Source organism: Ornithorhynchus anatinus, chromosome 1 (assembly GCF_004115215.2).
Source record: "Ornithorhynchus anatinus isolate Pmale09 chromosome 1, mOrnAna1.pri.v4, whole genome shotgun sequence".
In the NCBI taxonomy this organism is placed as follows: domain Eukaryota; kingdom Metazoa; phylum Chordata; class Mammalia; order Monotremata; family Ornithorhynchidae; genus Ornithorhynchus; species Ornithorhynchus anatinus.
This window is the reverse complement of record NC_041728.1, coordinates 69,668,874-69,682,164: the sequence shown is the minus strand read 5'-3', so window position 1 is coordinate 69,682,164 and position 13,291 is coordinate 69,668,874. Positions and strand designations below refer to the sequence as shown.

General features: G+C 43.3%; 1 protein-coding gene across 3 annotated transcripts in view; it reads right to left on the bottom strand.

The window, feature by feature from the left end:
* The window catches only part of BIRC6 (baculoviral IAP repeat containing 6), a 295,572-nt gene that overhangs the window by 24,121 nt on the left and 258,160 nt on the right, over positions 1 to 13,291 (bottom strand). For all 3 annotated transcript variants that reach the window (XM_029060209.2, XM_029060223.2, XM_029060216.2), the window contains exons 67-69: positions 4,623 to 4,768; positions 3,956 to 4,066; positions 1,544 to 1,761 (exon numbers count right to left, since the gene is read on the bottom strand). In XM_029060209.2, the coding sequence (XP_028916042.1) occupies positions 1,544 to 1,761; positions 3,956 to 4,066; positions 4,623 to 4,768 (475 nt within the window). The remainder of the gene's footprint in view (positions 1 to 1,543; positions 1,762 to 3,955; positions 4,067 to 4,622; positions 4,769 to 13,291) is intronic.

The following is a 13,291-nucleotide window of genomic DNA, read 5'->3' as shown; positions in this document are numbered from 1 at the left end:
ACGGGGGATAGACATTAATATAAATACAGGAATTGAGGATAAGGCACACAAGTGCTGTGGGGATGAGGGTGGGGTGAATACCAATGCCCAAAGGTCCCAGATCCAAGTGTACAGACGATGCAGAAGGGACAGAGAGCCAGGGAAACGAGGACTTAATCAAAGAAGGACTCTTGGAGGAAACGTGACCTTAACGATGATTTGAAGGTGGAGACAGTGGTGGTCTGGCGTGTATGGAAGGGGAGAGAGTTCCTGGCCTGGGGGAGGATGTGGGAAAGGGATCGGTGGTGAGTTAGACAAGATTGGGGCACAGTGAGCAAGCTGGCACTACAGGAGAAAAGTGTGCGGGCTGGGGTGCCACAGGAGATCAGCAAGGTTTAGTAGGAGGGGGGCAAGCTGGTTGAGGGTTTTAGAGCCGATTGTAAAGGGTTTCCGTTTGCTGCAAGGTGGAAGTTCTTGAGGAATGGGAAGACTGAGACTAAACCTGTTTGTAGAAAAATGATCTGGGCAGCAGAATGAAGTACGAACTTGAGTGGGGAGAGAAAGGAGCCAGGGAGGCCAGCAAGGAGGCTGATACTGTAATCAAGTATCACGTATAACTGCGTGGATCAGTATACCAGCAGTTTGAATGGAGAAGACAGGGAGGATTTTAGCAATGTTATGAACCGACGGGATTTGGTGACAGATTTAATATGTGGACTGAATGAGAGAGATGAGTCGAGGACAACACCAAGATTATGGGCTCGTGAGATAGGGGAAGATAGTGGTATTGTCTACAGTGATGGGAAAGAATGGGAGAGGACTGGGTTTGAAAGAGAGCACTAGAGGGCTCCTAGAAGGCAGGGATCATGCCTACCAACTCTACTTTCTCTCCCAAGTGCTTAGTATAGTACTCTGCAAACTGTGAGAGCTAACCAAATGCCACTAACTCATTAAGGAAATATACAATATACCAACTTGTGAAGAAAGTCAAAAGACTCCCAGATGCCTGGCAATACATAGGCTATAACGCAATAGGAGCAATTGAAGGCTTTAAAGCCGATTGTAAGGAGTTTCCACTCGCTGCAGAGGTGGAAGTTCTTGAGGAGTGGGGAGAATGCGACTAAACCTTTTTGTAGAAAAATGATCTGGGCAGCAGGGACTTTTTAATTAATTGAGAAACTTTAATTAGGCCCGAGTGTGGTGTACCTAAAAAACAACCTAATTAGTGCTAATAGTAGCAATAATAACTGTGGCATTTATTAAGCACTTGCTATGTGCAAGCACCGTACTAAACAGTTCCGGGGATACGGATAATTAGGTGGAACACAGTCTCTGTCCCACCCTGGGGCTCACGGTTTAACTAGGAGGGAGAACGAGTATTTTATTCTCATTTTACAGATGAGCTGAGGCACAGAAAGGGGAAGTGTCTTGCCCAAGGTCACACAGCAGGCAAGCGGCGGAGCCGGGATCAGAACCCAGGTTCCCCGGCTTTCAGGCCAGGACTCTTTCCGCTTGGCACCATAGGAATTCTTACGAAGCTGCCAGAAGTAGCTCCGCTTCCTACCTTCATGATGTCAAGTCGCTCTTCATCGCAGCGGACAAAGACGCTGGAAGACGAGGACAGTGGCAGTGACGTGGAAAGGGTCACAGCTTCCTGGGCTAGGCGCCGGGCTCTGGCAGCACTGTTCGCATCACTCGCATTTTTAACCTGAGACATGTAGTGGTAATTGACTTTAAAACCTAGTTTTCCATCGTCATCTTCGGAAACCATTTCAAAAGTGTCTGGAGGAAAAAAAACCACCAAAAACGAATGCATTAAGAGGCAGAAACAAACCAAGATTCGGGATAAATTCCAAATATACAAAGTTAATTAGGTAATTAAGTTGTTCCACATGGGGTTCACAATCATAATCCTCATTTTATAGATGAGGTAACTGAGGCCCAGAGAAGTGGAGTGACTTGCCTTAAGTCACACAGCTGATCAGTGGCAGAGCCGGGATTTGAACCCACGACCTCTGACTCCCAAGCCTGTGTTCTTTCCACTAAGCCACGCTGCTTCTCTGTCATCTAAGGACTAAAACTGGGGAAATATTTGCTTGCTCTCTGCAGAAGGCTGCAGGATATTTTCCATCAATATTGCAAAAATGAACAATCATTTTCAGAAGCTTCTGTCCAATAATGACCAAAATCAAATGAATCTGTAAATTGAAGCGTGCCCAACTTTGGACCATGGCAGAGTCAGATAAACTAGAGGGGGCAACAGATTGCAGCCAGAGAGGAGTAAAGTTTCTTTTTTATCTTTTATGGCATCTGTTACGCACTTACTCTGTGCCAAGCACTGTATTAAGTGCTGGGGTAGACACAAGCTAATCAGGTTGGACACAGTCCACGTCCCACATGGGGCTCACAGTCTTGATCCCCATTTAATAGACGAAGGGATTGGGGCCCGGAGAAGTGAAGTGGCCTACCAAGGTCACAGAGCAGACAAGTGATAGAGCCAAGATTAGAACCCCAGGTCCTTCTGACTCCCGGACCTGTTGCTCTATCCGCTAAGTCACGCTGCTGAAGCCGATTCACTGCCATTCCCTGGCAGGCTCCAAACAGGGCATCTGAGCATATGGCGAGGGTCTTGGCTCCCATGGTTGTGTGGGTGAGCAACTATGGCACCAAGAAAAATGCGAGACTCTATAAAGAAACCCAGGACTTCAGCCGTGATGCTGAAAGCCTCAAGCATGGGACTGGGTTGACTTTTTCAAGAGTAAAAATAGTACCCCTAGATTGCAAGCTCCTTGTGGCCAGGGATCATATTTACCTAGTCTACTGTATTGTCCTCTCTCAAGTGCTTAGTACAGTACTCTCTAAGCAGTTAGGTGCTCAATAAATACCACCGATTGATCGATAAATACGAGCAGCCATTTAAGGTAGCAAAAAGTCCCCTTCTGACTGCAATGGGGCATCCGCAGCTGCACCCTGACGACACCACTTCCTTACAGGATCAGGGTCAAGGGGCTCCGCCTGAATCCCCCAGATCTGTTCCTTCAATCGATCGATAATATTTACAGAGTGCCCACTGTGTGCCGAACAGTGTACTAAGTGTTTGGGACAGTACCATCAAATTAGTATACGTGAATCCTGCCCTCCAGTGTTGTATAAATCTCACAGTCTGGAGATAGAGGTACACAGATGAATTACAGAGAGGAGGAAGTAGTAAAATATATAAAGATAGGCACAAAGTCGCTCTGGGGGGCTATGAGGAGTTCAGGGTTGAGGTGGAGAGGAGTCCTGAAGTGGCAGTGAGGGAATATAAAGTTGGGAAATGAGAAATGCAAACCCATGTTAAGGGAGAACATATTTCCCCATGGTTATCTTCTCCAGGTTGCTTGCCTTCCCCTACTATCTTGGAAACTCCAAGGGCACGACCATAGGTTTTCACCTGTCCCCCAATGCGTAAGCGCTTAGCATAGTGCTCTGCACAGAGTTAGCATTCAAAAATACTGTTGGTTGATGACGGATATAATAACAGCATGAAGCACATTGGAAAGTACAAAATAGGGACTCAACAACCAGTACTGATAACGGTGCCAGCACAGTCTGATTTATGGAAAGAAGCAAAGTATTACAGATTCAAATGCGAGCGTCTAGAGGGCATGAGTATAAATTAGAAGACTGGGTTTTCTTGAATCCCACTATTCAGACTCAGTAAGTGGTATCTACTCCTCAATTTCCTCAATTGTCTAAACAGCAATCTCATCAGTACCCTACCTCAGGCTGTTAATATGGAGAAGAATAAGGACTATAAATCATATTACACAAAACATAAACATCATTATTTCAGACCTCCCAATGAAGAGGGAAAGTTGAAGTAAGCCAAGAAAAAAAAATACCTCAGGAAATTGTCAGGAAACCACACAGTTGTAAACAAATCAATTGCAGGGTGAAACCTTTTCCTACCCCAATGAAGATTTTTTTTACTTACCAAATTGCAATTTCTTCATTACAGCCACATACTTTTCTTCAAGGGACCTTAATATGGACAAAGGTTTGGGTTTCACAGCAGCCTTCTTGGAATATTCGGCCATTTTCTTTTCTGTAATTTAATATTTCAAAACAGATAAGGGCTGATTATGCACTTTTCCATCATAAGATTGAGAAGCTTGACAATCAGCTTTTGGAGTCCCAGAAAATTCAGCAAACATTTCAGGCCCCTCCTGATGTCTCTGGCTTTCAGAAACTTTTTTGGGAGAGCAATCGTTCATTCCCAGTTCAGGCCCTTAAAGGCAGGGCTAAAAATACCCCATCAATTTTAAAATGATTTCTGAGGAGAATTGGCAGGATTTTCCATAGACACCTCCATTGATTTTTCATGCACCAAACTCCCATGATCACTAAAAATAGTAACACAGCACTGGCATCTCACCTTTTCAATTTTTAAGAATTAATTTGAAAAGAGCAAGTTATTAAAGAACATGCTTTTAGCTTTGAATGTTCTCTATGTACACGGGTTCTCTTGTGAAAAATAATGGAAAATAAAGCCAAACCAACCAATCCAAGCTCTAAAGCTGGATTTCTGACAACCAATGTTTGGGTAAATGAGCATATTATTCTAATATGAGGGTCCATTAAGTAGTGCTGCGCTGCATTACCTTGATTTGCTTGGCGCAAACTGGTGGTTGCAGTGTAAACAATCTCAGCCGTCTTTTGGATATCTGGTACCAACAGAGTAAGTCCCTCAGGTTCTTGATCAGAAGCATCCGGTTTCACTCCTGTTTTTACTTTATCTTTTTTGGACCTGAGATTTTTGAACACAGAGAGAGTAGAGGAAAATATTTAGTTGCAGGACTTGACAAAACTCAGCCACAGCAAGATGAATACTACTTTGACCCAGCCAGTCAGGGAACGAGTGACACGATTGTCATTTATCATCACCAAGGAGTCCTTTTTTTAAAAAAAAATTTATGGTATTTAAGCCTTTAGTAGGTGTCAAATACTGTGTTCAGCACTGGGGTAGATACAAGTTTAATTAGCAGACACAGTCCCTGTCCCACATGGGTTTCACAGTCTATACAGGGAGAAGACCAGGTACGTAATCCCCATTTTGCCGCTGAGGAAACTGCAAAATTCATCAAATTATTCTCACTAAGACAGACATAAGAACCAACCTGGGAGAGAAATATTTCCTTGAACTTTGAAAATGGGCATGGGTATTCAGCACCATTAAAAAAAGAATGCCGATGAAAAGCTCGGTTGCAATCTAACTCAATGGATTTTTCCCAATGTCTCTCCTCCACAAACAAAAACCCTCCCAACCTTTTTCTTCCTGCAAATACACATCAGTTTCCCTTAGGCTAATCCATGGGCCTGGGCTCCTGCAAGTACCTATGCCTGGCAAAACTGCAGGTAGTAAAGACTCATGGAATAAGGGGATTGGGGATGGTCCAGCTACCGTCACAGTGGGTGAGATTTGAGAAGCACTGGGGAAAATGAAGACAAATTTCTAATCCTGTATTGAGCTGGCTGCCTTTCCCCAGCTACCTCTGTTGCTGAGATGGACTTGTTTCTGTAACCACATTATGCAGGGGACTTATTTGAAAGTTTTTGAAACCTGTAACTTCTCGAACTGTAAATAGGGGTAGCTAAAACAGTACATTGAAAGTTCAGAGTGGATATCCCAAATGTGTTTGACAAGGTGAAGGCTGTATTTGCAAATATCTAGTCAGAGCTCATCTATTTCTTGCTTTGGAGACCTGTTCCCTTTCTGACCAGGATATTAATATTCTTAATATTCTTAATATAGACTGCCATAGCCCTAATTTAACACTGTCAACTATGCTACCCAAAATAATTGATTTAAGAATCCTAACAACCAACAATCCTTAGATTCACCAACAATTTCCCCTCATATTCTACTAAACTCTCTGATACTCCAATGAAATTATTTTCCTAGGTGTCACCATCTTATTCACTCAAGAATACGAAATACCAATACTTCTAGAAGTACGTTCTCCTCACCGAAGTAGCCGTTCATTCAGGTTCAACTCCCATAGGAATGTTCAGGTTACTACTGAAAGTAGTAAAAAATTCACTTGGGGCTCTGTTTGTTCACTTCTTCAGGTACTCACTCAAAAACAATGTATTTCATCTACCTAAACATGACCCCTTTACTTATTTGCTACCCGAAACATACATTTGTTATCGAATTCTTCAGGCACTAAGACTGTTTGAAACAGTGTATAAATGAAAACTGCTACACGGTTCAAGGTAATTTAATATGTGATCTTGGAATCTAATCTAGTGACTCGTATCTCTGAACTTGGCACGAAAGTCACTAATAGCAGCATGCTGTGTTTTCCAGACATTTGTATTCTAGAGGAAAAATGATTTCCTGACAACAGTTGCCCTGAAACACTCACTCGCAGAATGGACTAAGTTCAGGAGAGAGCCAATACCAACAATCGGCAGCAGGGATTTCACCATCTACTGGGCAACTCCAGACCAAGACAGGACTCAGAACAAAGCGATTGGACTGTCCAGGAGTAGTGGATTCTCTTGTGAGCACAGTTTAAGAGCTATCCACATTCATGAATGGCTCGACAGGCAACAGGCGTGACCAGGAGGTCAGCTTTCAAACCCCAGGAAACTACTGGTAGAGGAAGGGAGAAGAAGGACAAAGGTGCACAGTATTCGTTGAGACGAACTCCCAAATTACCCCTTATTTCACAAATTCATAAATCTCCATCTTGTAAGGGAAAACGTGAGGGGAGATGGTGTTCTATTTGACTGTATAATCTTCTCTTGAACACACTAATGTTTTAAAATGGGAGGAAAATTCAGTGTGATTCAGCTCCTTATGGATACTGGTCACACACACTCTGAAACCAAGAGCAAAACTTGGGACTGAGGTAGATACAAGCTAATCAGGTTGGACATAACCCATATCCCACATGGAGCTGACGGTCTTAATCCCCATTTTACAGATGAGGTGACTGAGGCCCAGAGAAGTGAAGGTCACACAGAAGATAAGTGGCAGAGATAGGATTAGAACTCAAGTTATTCTGAAGGCTAGGCCTGTGCGTGGTTCTGTGGAAAGAGCCCGGGCTGGGGAGTCAGAGGTCGTGGGTTCTAATCCCAGCTCCACCACTCGTCTGCTGTGTGACCTTGGGCATGTCACTTAATTTCTCTGTGCCTCAGTTACCTCATCTGGAAAAATGGGGATTAAAAAATGTGAGCCCCATGAGGGACAATCTGATTACCCTGTACCTACCCCAGCGCTTAGAATAGTGCTCTGCACATAGTAAGCGCTTAAAAAGTACCATTATATCATGCTGGTCACTTTCATTCCCTGTGTACAGCTGACAGCTAACTAATCACCGTTTGACCCGTGGCTTCAGCCGAGAGTCCCTCTAACATAGCATTTTTGGTCACAGTCTCCCCAGATGTAGACCCTGCTCATAAAAACCGGCCACACCTCAAATCCTGAACTCGGGGGGAAAAACTATTTCGGTTCAGGGCACCTAGCTGACGGTGGGTCTTTGTGACAGATAAGGAATCCAACACGGCCACTAAGAAGGTACCCACCGCTCTGTGCCTGCATTGAAGCTGGATGTGATCCCTATCGTAAAGGAAACGAAGGAGCAACTGAAGTTGTTGCTATTGCACAAATCATCTGCAAACATTCCCACTACATTGTGAATCCCACTACTCAGCTAACACTGAGTTGAGCAAATTCCAACTGTGAAATATACAAGCTGGATGTGAGCAGTATCGGAAACTACTTCTTTACGCTCACAGTTAATTGAATATTACATCAGAAAAAATGCATCCCAGCAGTGAGTCTTGCCAGTAACCAGAGAAGTAGCAGTGCCTATGAACAGAGCACGGCCCTAGGTGTCAGAAGGACCTGAGTTCTATTCCCTGCTAGGCCACTTGCCTACTGTGAGACCTTAGGCAAGTCACTTCACTTCCCCGTGCCTCAGTTCCCTCATCTGCAAAATGGGGATTAAGACTGTGAGCCCCATGTCGGACATGGACTGTGTCGAACCCGACTAGCTTGGATCTCAAAACAAACAAAAGAAAAACAAACACAAGGTGTCACAGTGTGAACCAGGACTGGGATGGATGGAATGGGAGCCCAGGTGGGACTGAAAGTTGCTCAGACTTCCCTCCTGTGGGGCACTGCCTGTCTGCTTCGTGCTGATGAATGCTGCAGTCCTGGATTTGAGCAGCAGTAAGCTACATGCAAAATCACGGTCCACCTGAAGGCGCATTTCCAATTTAGTACAGAGTCAATGTTGGTTAAGCAGCACCCTAGTTCCTAGGATTTGAAATGGGATTAGTTGGGTAATGGACGGGCATTTGAATCTGTTCCAAACTTCTCTGTTTATGTTCATTTGACTTGGGGCGTCACCGCTGGCCCTCAGATCAGCTATGCAGTCCTGTCACTGGGAGACGGGGGACCCGGGATCTAACCCTGGTGCTGCCAACTGCCTGCTGTGTGACTTCGGTCACGTCGCTTAACTTCTCTGTGCCTCAGTTATTTCATCTGTAAAATGGGGATTCAATACCTCTTCTCTTTTCCTCTTAACTGAGAGCTCCATTTGGGACAGGGACTAGATCCAATCTGTTTATCTTGTATCTACCCCAAGGCTTAGTACAGTGTTTGGCCCACAGTAAATGCTTAACCAATACCATTATTATTACTATCATTATTATTATTTCTAATGGTGGCAAGGCAGGCCCACCCATTTCCACATCTTCTCTCCCCCATATGAAATTAAGATTCCCAACTAGAGGCTACAAGCAGACTACGTTGCCAAATACCAAAACTGGTAAAAGCAATCAAGCAACCAGAAGAGGAAAGGCTTTAGGTTTGGAGGATTCATAAATTATAAACACAACTCTTTATGAGCTCTTGGAGACAGAGAATATTTGGAGAGAGGTACCTTTGCTTATTTATTCGAAGTTTGAATTCATCCAATGATTGAATTCTCTGTGAATTACTGCTGTAAAAAGATGATGTTTCAAAGCAAGATACAATTTATATGAGGGAGTGGGGCACCCCCAAAACAGAGGCTAAGTGCCTAACAAGCACCATAAAAAAAAAGTGTCTGACGAACTGAATGACCAGGGTGAAAATGGAGCAGATGGCAAATGGGTGGCTGAAATGCTGTTTTAACCAAGAATGGTGCTGGCCAGAGCAGGGAGGAGTCCGAGAATAATTCCTTCACCACATCAAACTGAAACTCCTTACTATTGGCTTTGAAGCACTCAATCTCCTTAACTCTAAACCTATTTTACCTCACTGATTTTCTACTATAATCCAGCATGCTCACTTCGCTCCTCTAACCCTAACACTATCTTACCTCACTGATTTTCTACTACAATCCAACCTATTCATTGCACCTCAATCTCAGGCACAGGGTACCTACTCAATAAATATGACTAACTGATTGAACTGTTATTTCTCTTGCTGTCAAAGTATATTTTTTAATGAATCTGTGCAGGTCTTTTCCAACTACCCACTTCTCTTCTGTGGTTTCTAAACAGCTACGAAAGTACAAAGATCTGAGATTTCATTCCCCATCTATACTGGAGTTAGGGGGGAGGACTGATTCACTAAAAACAGTGAATGATCTTTGATGGGCTTTAACATGGACAGTTTCAAACTTAAGTCCTGAATGTTTTTTGGGGGAGTCAGCCACGCAGAGGCCCCTCAAAATACACCCCTTTCCACCATCAAAATTACACCCTTTCTTCCATGATTAACCCACTTGGCCAAGCATTCCACTCCCTCTTGCTTCCCATCCCTCAAAGGGCCCATGTTTATCTCTGTGAATGATCCATTTGCCCTGCCAGTACCTCAGATTACTTATATTGTCCACTTCCTTTTTAGATTATTGTATTACTTTCCAACTTTTGATATCCCCCTCCCCCTACCAGTAGATTGACTGTATGGCAAGAGCAGGAACAATGTGTAGTGTTTTCTCCTTTGTGATGCCCCAAAGCAGTTAATTCACTGCTCCTCACAATTAGTAGAGCTAGCAGAAAACTGTATTGAAAATGTCCACGCGACATTAAGTTTTTGAATTCGCTCTGCTCCTAATGTTAAACTGGAATAAAAGGAAGGGCATTTGGGTAATAATTCACAAAGACAAAAGAAGTTGTCTTTTTGGTAACAGAGCAAATCAGGTTTCTTTCAAGATTTAGGGAAGGGGGTTTACACTCTAGAGAGATGCAGATTCAGATCCAAAGACTTTTTGACAAACAGATTTTAAAAGGATGAGCAGCAGCATGGTCTACTGGATAGAGCACAGGCCTGGGAGTCAGAAGGTCATGGGTTCTAATCCCAGATCTGCCACTCCTCTGCTGTGTGACCTTGGGCAAGTCACTTAACTTCTCCCTGCCTTAGTTACTTCATCTGTAAAATGGAGGTTAAGATTGTGAGCCCTATGTGGGATAGGAACTGTGCCCAACCTGATTATCTTGTACCCACCCCAGCGCTTTGAACAGTGCCTGGCACATTGTAAATGCTTAACAAATACCATAATAAAAAATAACATGAATGTCAAATGATTTCTTTATCATTATGCATTTTCTACACCGTGGGCGGAAAGTGCAGTAGTCCATGCTAGTTGCAAAAAGTAAGCAGCCCAACCGTCTCAAAGGCAAGGCCGTTCGCCAGCCGTCCCCCACTAACTGAACGGGGAAGACTACTCTGAGAGAAATCTGACCCGTGAGGAGCACAGGTAGAAGTGGGGTGCTTTTCAGTTATTTCCAGCACTGAGTGCAAGGTGAGCAGGTGGGATGCTCTCCCAGAATGTTTAGGCTCCTTCGTCTCAGGGGCTCGCCTCTCTACAATGGGCTAAGGAGGCTGAGAGAGGCTGCAGGGTAATGCCAGGGAATGGGGACTGGAGTGCTGATTCCTCTCACCACAAATTTCCCCTTTCCCAGAGGTCAGGCCAGAGCAATCAATCGATGAATAGCATTTTTATTGTGCTCTTATGAGTGCAGAGCACTATACTAAGCACTTGGGAGAGTACAATACAATGGAGTTGGTAGACACATTCCCTGCCCACGATAAGCTATCTTAATTGAAATCACACGGGGAACTTTAGGCAGGCAGAATGTAATCACAGAAAATGGTAGTTGGCCAGGATCGTGAAGCTGTGAAAAGGGCCACAGCATCTCTAATTACAGCTGAGCCTTACCTTTGAATGTCATTACAAACAACAAAGGCGTGAGACAGTTGCATCAGCTGCACAGTGTGAGAATCCCAGATTCATTTTACAGATGGTAAACTGTTTTCTAATTCAGTTTCTGTTTTCTTAGAGGACTTAAAAAAATAGATCTGAATATTCAATGGAGCTTAATATCGGTTTAATATTGCTTTTAAACGCATTTTGCTAAGACACTTTGAAGGCATGCTTTTATTTTAGAGGACCCCAGAAATACAGCTGTTACTCGGAAGCATGTATGTATGTGTGTATATGCACGCACATACACAGTCATGTGAGAGATAGTCATGCAACTGGTTAACCACCAAGGGAAGCCAACTGAAACATTCAGGAACTAAGCTCAATTTTTTGACTAGTTAGAGTCAGCTCCTGCCTGTCGTTTTTTCACAGGCAACAAGACTGAAGCAGCAAACTGAATTTCACTGTTTGTCCAAGGTCCCAAAGTCATTCTCCGGCGGAATAAAACACCCAAGTTTCAGCTCACCGAATTTGCCCCTGCCAGTAATGCATGGTGAAAAACCTTTGACCCAATAGGATCCATCGCCACAAATCCAAGTATGGCTTTCACAGTAGGAATACAAATTTATTATACTGAAAGTGGTCATTGTCTGTATTTCAAAGATCTTATCCAGATGTTCGAAATGCACATGCAATAAGCCACTGATCGGCAAATTTTCTCCCTCTGTAATAAATTAAAAACAGTGAATTACGATTTCAACATCATATGCCCATTTAACAAAAGGAGGAATTCAAATTTGCCCCAGCTTGGTACAAAATTGTGGGTTACAGAGAAAAATCTGAGGTTAGTTTTATAGTTTGAAATAATGAATGAGAGAATAAAAACCGAAGGATAAAAGGCATTTTTTCACTCCATAATCCCTAAATTCATCCCCTACCCCTTTCAGGGTCAGCATCATGAACTCGGCTCACCAGACCGACACAAGCGAGCTACTGAAGATCTGTTTTAAGGGCGGTGATGGTGGTGTATTTGTCAACTTTTTCCAGATCTCCCTAAAGGAGATCTGGAAATTAATTCTGCTAATTTGGGAGAAGGCAAATGTATCACATTACTCAGACCAGTTGTCAGAGAAAAAAGTCTTTATATATCCAAGCTGGCAATAAACTCTCCCAGGAAAACAAAAGGACTGAATACACATTTTCTGATGTTGCCGGCGAAGTCACAGCAATACATTCCTATTCCAGCAGGATAACATAATCGCCGGTGGCAATTATTGAGTGCTATGTTTGCAGAGCACTGAACTAAGCATTTGGGAAAGTACGACAGAGTTAGGAGATGTGATCTCTGCCTCAAAGAAGTTTGCGATTTTATGGGGGGTGGCGGTGTCAGACATTACAGTAGGTGACAGAAACTCCTTACCATCAGCTTTAAAGCACTCCAATCTCACCTCGCTACTCTCCTACTTTAACCCAGCCAGTACACTTCACTCCTCTGATGCCAACCTCCTCACCATAGCTCTATCTCACCGCTGACCTCTCGCCCACATCCAGTCTCCAGTCTGGAACTTCCTTCCTCTGCTCTACATTAAAAGGAGGCTTCTACTCTGAGTCCCCTTGGAGTTACAGATTTGGACGGATGGTCACCATCCACTATGTAGTTTTGTCTTTAATGGAAAGTAAGCCTACATCTTAACAGTATCAGACATGCAAAACAATGCTGTAGAATCAGATTCTATTTTGCACTCTGCTACATCAACAAAGTCGTTAGTTAACTTTAAATAGTTAATCTTATCGACTAGTTCGAAGAGAACTTAGCTTAGGACTGCAGAGCTGGATGAATCACTTCCTGAATTGCCTGCTGAGCTAGTACAGTTCAGCAGTCTCTAAGGGGTTGAATATCATGAACAAGGAAGCTACTTTTAAAGTCACCTAGAACTGAATATTTGCAAATTTCTGATATTTTGACCAAAACCACGTCGCTATGCTGAAGAGAATGAAGATATCACTGAGTACTAATCGTGGTAACATCTTGCAGTTAAAAGATCAATTTTGCAAATATTATTACATTATGGCATAGTTTAGGAATAAGCAAAGGATTATTTAGTAGTAATAGATTTCCAGGA